The sequence below is a fragment of the Oryx dammah genome, unplaced genomic scaffold (genome assembly GCF_014754425.2).
Source record: "Oryx dammah isolate SB20612 unplaced genomic scaffold, SCBI_Odam_1.1 HiC_scaffold_16, whole genome shotgun sequence".
In the NCBI taxonomy this organism is placed as follows: domain Eukaryota; kingdom Metazoa; phylum Chordata; class Mammalia; order Artiodactyla; family Bovidae; genus Oryx; species Oryx dammah.
In genome coordinates this window covers 38,501,188-38,507,189 of record NW_024070200.1, presented here as the reverse complement: position 1 = coordinate 38,507,189, position 6,002 = coordinate 38,501,188, and the positions used below count along the sequence as shown (strand labels likewise).

At 52.6% G+C, this 6,002-nt stretch overlaps 1 protein-coding gene across 2 annotated transcripts in view; it reads left to right on the top strand.

Moving 5' to 3' along the window:
- Positions 1-5,487: 5,487 nt before the first annotated feature.
- DNAJA4 (DnaJ heat shock protein family (Hsp40) member A4) overlaps positions 5,488-6,002 on the top strand; it is a 17,077-nt gene continuing 16,562 nt past the window's right edge. The window contains exon 1 of one of the 2 annotated variants that reach the window (XM_040257360.1): positions 5,488-5,737. In XM_040257360.1, the coding sequence (XP_040113294.1) occupies positions 5,658-5,737 (80 nt within the window). In that variant the 5' untranslated portion in view covers positions 5,488-5,657. Of the gene's footprint in view, positions 5,738-5,919; positions 5,957-6,002 lie in introns of those variants that run through there. The other variant, XM_040257361.1, reaches the window with a different exon arrangement.

The window sequence follows — 6,002 nt, the reverse complement described above, 5'->3', positions numbered from 1 at the left end:
ACACACATACACCACCACACACCACACACACACACACCACACACACATACACCACACACATACACAACACACACACACACCACCACACACCCACACACACACCCACACATACACATCAACACACACACACACCACCACACATATACACATCACCACACACACACACCCCACACATACACACACATCACCACACACACACACACCACACACATACACATCAACACACACACACACCAACACACATACACAACACACACACATACCACCACACACCACACACACACACCCCACACACATACACAACACACACACACACACCACCACATACCACACACAGCACCACATACCACACACACACACACCCCACACACATACACAACACACACCACCACACACCACACACACACCACACACATACACATCAACACACACACACACACCACCACACACACACACATCAACACACACACACCACCACACACACACACACACACACACACCCTCCATGATCACTCAGATCTCAAGAGAATACTCCTCCTTCGTGGCTCTCATCACAATTCGGATGTGGAGGTTTACCTCCCAGCTGGCCCGTGTGCTCTGAGTCTCTTGGATTTTCTTGCACTCCTCCCTAGTGCTGGGAGGCAGCATGTACTGTCCTGACACGTGAAAGCATGGATACACGTCCTCTTTGGGCTCTGCGACCACACGAGATCGGGTGCCCTGGTGGGAACACTGTAAGGTATAAATATGGAGCAGGCTGACCGCTCCCTCACTTTCTTAGTTCTCCCCCACAATGGGAGGCTCCCCCCGTGACCTCTAGGGGCAGTCGCTCTGTGTGCAGGCTGAGTTCCAGGAGAAAGTGGGCTTTCGGAGACCATGCCCTCAAACACAAACATCACAGGAGCCTGGGTTTTGTTTGTTAAAGCAAAATGGCAGCAGATACCTATCTCAATATGAGTTCTTGGAAAAACTCTAGGAGTGCTGGCAAAACAGGCTCATGCTGGGGGTTACCCAGAGTGCTTAGGTTCAGGTGCTCAGGCCTGGCCAGTCTGTGAGCTCCTCCAGGGCAGACCCGGCCCGTGCTGTAGTGCTGGTGCCCCGCACAGAGCTGGGCACACGGTGCATGCACATCAACCATCTGTTTTGGTGCAACCAAGAAAGTCCATCTTGAGAGCACTGGCTCTCTGCTAGGAGCACATTAAGTACTTTATATATACTTGTCCCTATGACTCTTTACAATAAACCCATGAAGTCGGTGTTCTTACCCTCATTTTACAGAGGAGGGAACTGAGGTTCAGAGAGAGGTAGTTTGCCCAAAGGCTTGGAGAGGCAGACTCTCTCCAAGCAGAAGTCCCTAGGGATAGTCAAACAATGGCCTAGAGTAACAACTGCTAGTTTCAGTTCAGTTCAGTCACTCAGTCATGTCCAACTCTGTGGCCCCATGAATCACAGCACGCCAGGCCTCCCTGTCCATCACCAACCCCCGGAGTTCACTCAAACTCATGTCCATCAAGTCGGTGATGCCATCCAGCCACCTCATCCTCTGTTGTCCCCTTCTCCTCCTGCCCCCAATCCCTCCCAGCATTAGGGTCTTTTCCAATGAGTCAACTCTTTACATCAGGTGGCCAGAGTATTGGACTTTCAGCTTCAGCATCAGTTCTTCCAATGAACACCCAGGACTGATCTCCTTTAGGATGGACTGGTTGGATCTCCTTGCAGTCCAAGGGACTCTCAAGAGTCTTCTCCAACACCACAGTTCAAAAGCATCAATTCTTCAGCGCTCAGCTTTCTTTACCGTCCAACTCTCACATCCATACATGACCACTGGAAAAACCATAGCCTTGACTAGACGGACCTTTGTTGGCAAAGTAATGTCTCTGCTTTTGAATATGCTGTCTAGGTTGGTCATAACTTTAATTCCAAGGAGTAAGCGTCTTTTAATTCCATGGCTGCAATCACCATCTGCAGTTATTGTGGAGCCCATCAAAATAAAATCTGACACTGTTTAGGGGCCAACAAATTAATATCCTCCCATTGGAGAAACCCTGTGACCCCCTGCCCCCACCCATGCCAAGCACCTGCTTCACGGTTCCTGGCCTCGTGCCACCTGGGCACTGGCCCTCTGCTCCTTTCTTCTCTCCGGCTCTCATGGCTTCAGCTCTGCTCCACACTCAAGTTTCTCCTTTTGCTCTCTGATGGCTGTTCTTCCTCCTCCCACTTCCTAAAGGCAGGTGTTCTTCACGGCTTCTCCTTGACACTATCTTCTTCCCTCTACACATCTTCTCTCTAGGCCAGCCCTCGTCAGCTCCGTAAAGGGGGCTCTCGAATCTGTATGTCCAGCTCAGACCTCTTCCAGCCCCTGGTGACAGCTACTGCTTATTCCTCCCAGAAGGCTGCCCCTGCTCTGAAACCTTCAGTGGCTCCGAGGAGCTATCAGAAGAGGAACAAACTCACAAACTGCTCCCCGAGGCACTCAGGGCTCGACGGCACCCATCTCCACCTCTCTCCCAAATCAGAGGCCTTCATCCAGGCCACTGTGCTCTCTGTCTTTATTCTACTGTCCCTTCAGCACGAACCCCTCCCTCCCACCTCTGTGCCAGGCAGCTCTCCCTCCCTGGTCTAAGTCTCAGACCCTCCCCCAGAAGTCCTTCCAGACCTCTTCCCCATTCATGGGTGGCTTTCCCACTTCAGCTGACTCTCTGGAGAACCTGTTTCAGGAAGCTTTGGTGAGAGCTACTTCTCTGCCTGCTTTCACTCTCCTTCCACCCTGGGTCACAAGGGGACTCTGATACTGGAAGTCAGGGAAAATGCCCAATCTATGCCTTTTAGTTTTGCCTCTTCATCTAGAAGTCTCCTCAGCTGCAAAGTGACAGGGGTGGAATTGGATCGACATTTCCCTAGTTTCCAAGTATCACAATTCTTGCTTTCTTCTGTGCTGCTTGCACTATCATATACTTACTTATAAGTATTACTTACCTTACATATTTATCTACATTTTTAACCTAAATAAAAAAAATAAAAAGGAAACTTTACATTGCTTTCTGTGACTCAAAAACCAATGTCATTTTCAATCAAGGTTGCAATGAAGAAAAAAGTGAATCCTGAAAACAAACAGAACCGATAGAGTAAGAAATGTCTATACACAGCCTCAAATCCTCCCAGGCATACGAGGAAACAAATGTCCTAGAACTTCAAAGACTTTGTCAAAGGTAAACAAACCTGGACGCTAGCTGAAGTGGTAAAGAGAGATTTTAATCAGTAGTAACTACTGCAATAAGGAAAAGAGATTAGCATGAACTGAACTCTGCTTTAATCTGCACAGAAATAGCTGGCGATTTTAAAGTGAAAATGAAGGAGAAGGGAAGAAGGCAAGGGGGGCGGTGCTCAGGAGAGTCAGAGAAGTGAAAAATTACCACAGGTCAAGTGTAAATTCAACTAGGCCAATAGCGTCTGCTAGCTGATATTACTGAAGTTAGAATTCAATTGTCCCATGGAGATCAGAAGACAGAGGCCCCGTCCTCAGGGGCTGGCTGCAACAGACAACAGAAATCTTTGGCAGCCTTGAGTTTCCTCAGGCAAGCGGTCTGGGGCAGTGTTGGTGTCATCTTAGGGAGGCAGTCTTGAGCAGTTAGAAACTACGTTAGTACTTGTTCAAGTCTTTACAGGTCAAGGTTGAGGCCAAGGTTGAGAAAAGGGCTCTGAGGAGCCTGGCTAGAGTTTCATAAAGGAAAGGATCTTTGTCAGCTTCTTCAGCTTAGATAGGTCTTCCCTGGTGGTTCAGTTGGTAAAGAGTCTGCCTTCAATGTGGGAGATTCAGTTTCAACCCCTGGATCAGGAAGACCCCCTGGAGAAGGAAATGGCAACCCACTCCAGATTCTTGCTTGGAGAATTCCATAGACAGAAAAGCCTGGTGGGCTACAGTCCATGGGGTCACAAAGAGCTGGACATGAGTGACTTAACACTTTTCAGCTTAGATAAAAGCAAAAAGAACAAAATGCATCATGGTATGAGGAGACTGTACCAGGTGCTTCAGGAGGTCAGGAGGCAGATACTGTTAATATTATCCCCATTAAAAGGCTGAGGAATCTAAGGCTCAGTTAAATCGCCTGCCCAAGGGCAGGCAGCCTGATATAGCAGCTGGAACCTAGGTCTCACTGGTTCCAGAGTTCACAGTCCCATTCTATGCATCTGGGCTCTGACCACTCACTCTGACCTTCCTGCCACTGTCGCTGGTTCAGACTACCCAATCTGGGTAAATGTGTGGTGCAGGGCCGTGGTTCTTAGCTCTGGCTCCACACTGGAATCACCTGGAGAACGTGAAAAGGACTGACACTTGAGTTCCACCAAGAGAAGTTTGGATGCGATTAGTCTGGGGTGCAGCCTGGACACAGGGATTTTTAGACACGCCCAAGTGACCCCCATGAACAGCCAGGTTTGAGATCCACTGTCTTAGAAGCCTTCAGTCATCATCCCATTTGATCCCTGCAAGAGTCCCGTGGGGGTGGCAGGCAAGTGGCAATGACCATGTCCTGCTGATGAAGAAACAAGTTCAGAGAGGCTAAGGCTTATCTAGTTAACAACATCTGGATATGGAATCAAGCTTGTTGACTTCCAGCTCTGAGTTCTCTGCTCTCCAGTGGTCTAATTGAGAGGGGAAAAGCAATGTTTCCAAGAACAAAAATGAGCAGCTTAATTTCTCTTGGAAGTTAAAAGTCATTTCTCACCCCCACTGACTACCTGGAGGAGGGTATGGTGCTCGCCTCAGCCACAGGACCCAAAACGAAGCCAAGGGATCCTAGGAAGGTGAGCAGTGGCCTCCGCTCCCTGACAGCGTTCCACCCGCAAAAGTCAAGGCTGGGCTGGAGCAGAAGGCCTGCAATTCTCTGATAGTGCTGCCTGCCACGCCTACGTCACTACAGTGAGTAGCGATCCTGGCTCCCAGGCACCCACTGGGAGCTGGGCACAGCGGAAGGAAGTCAGGGTCTTGTTACCGCACCAGGCAGGGAGGGTCCTGCTGCAGTCTCCAGAACCACTCTCCTACCCGACTCCCCACGCCCATTGCGCCCACCAGCCTGGACCAACCTGGGTGGTTCGGAGGAGGAGGGGTCTCTGCCCACCTTTGGGAGACATGGGGGACGTCACTGCTCCTATCTAACGGGCGTCATCTGGGGGACGTCACTGCTTACTCTTGGGAGACTTCAGGGGTTCCCAGTTGTGGGTAGTTGAGAGACCACCATCCACAGCTGGGGCCAGCAAAGCACCACTGTACGCACCTGGAAGGGCTTGGGCTCACCTCAGCCTTGAAGATGCCCCCAGGGGGTGCCAGCAGCTGCAAGGCCTCGGGAAATGCGGCCCTAGCACAGTAGAGGGCCCCTACCCACTCCAAACCCCTAAAAAATGCAACAATACGAGGCAGGCCTCAGGGCGCATCCCAACCATGACCAAACAGAGGACGGCCACACCCCCAGGGAGAGGCCGGGTGGGGAACGTGGGGCGCAGCCCTCCCAGTCCAACCCCTTTGGGCAGGGTTCCCGCCGACGCTGCCCTCCAGACCACCCGATCCTCGAGCCGGCCAGACCCACGGACCCGCGGAAGGGAAAGGGGACGGCCGTCGAAAGGCGCCCTCCACGCCGAAGCCGTCTTCCAAACAGCCCAACATGGCCCGGGGCGGCAGTCAGAACTGGAGCTCCGGGGAGTCAGACGGGCGGCCGGAGGAGCAGACGACCGAGGATGCCGGGTGAGCCGGGGGGTGTCGCGCCGGGCCGGGGCGTCGGGAGTCCCGGCCGAGAACCTGTCGCCGCGCCCCAGCCCACCAGGTCCAGGCGCCGCCGGAACCTCCGCGAAGGTTCTGGGCCTTTGTGGCGTCACTGTCTCCTTGCGGAACCTTCCGCCAGCGCCGAATAAAACCCGCCGCGGAGGAGCCGGCGGCTCGAGTGCGGCGGTGCCGGGCGCGGAGGTCGGCCCGGCGCGGGAGGGCGGGGCGGCGGCGGCGGCGGCGGCGC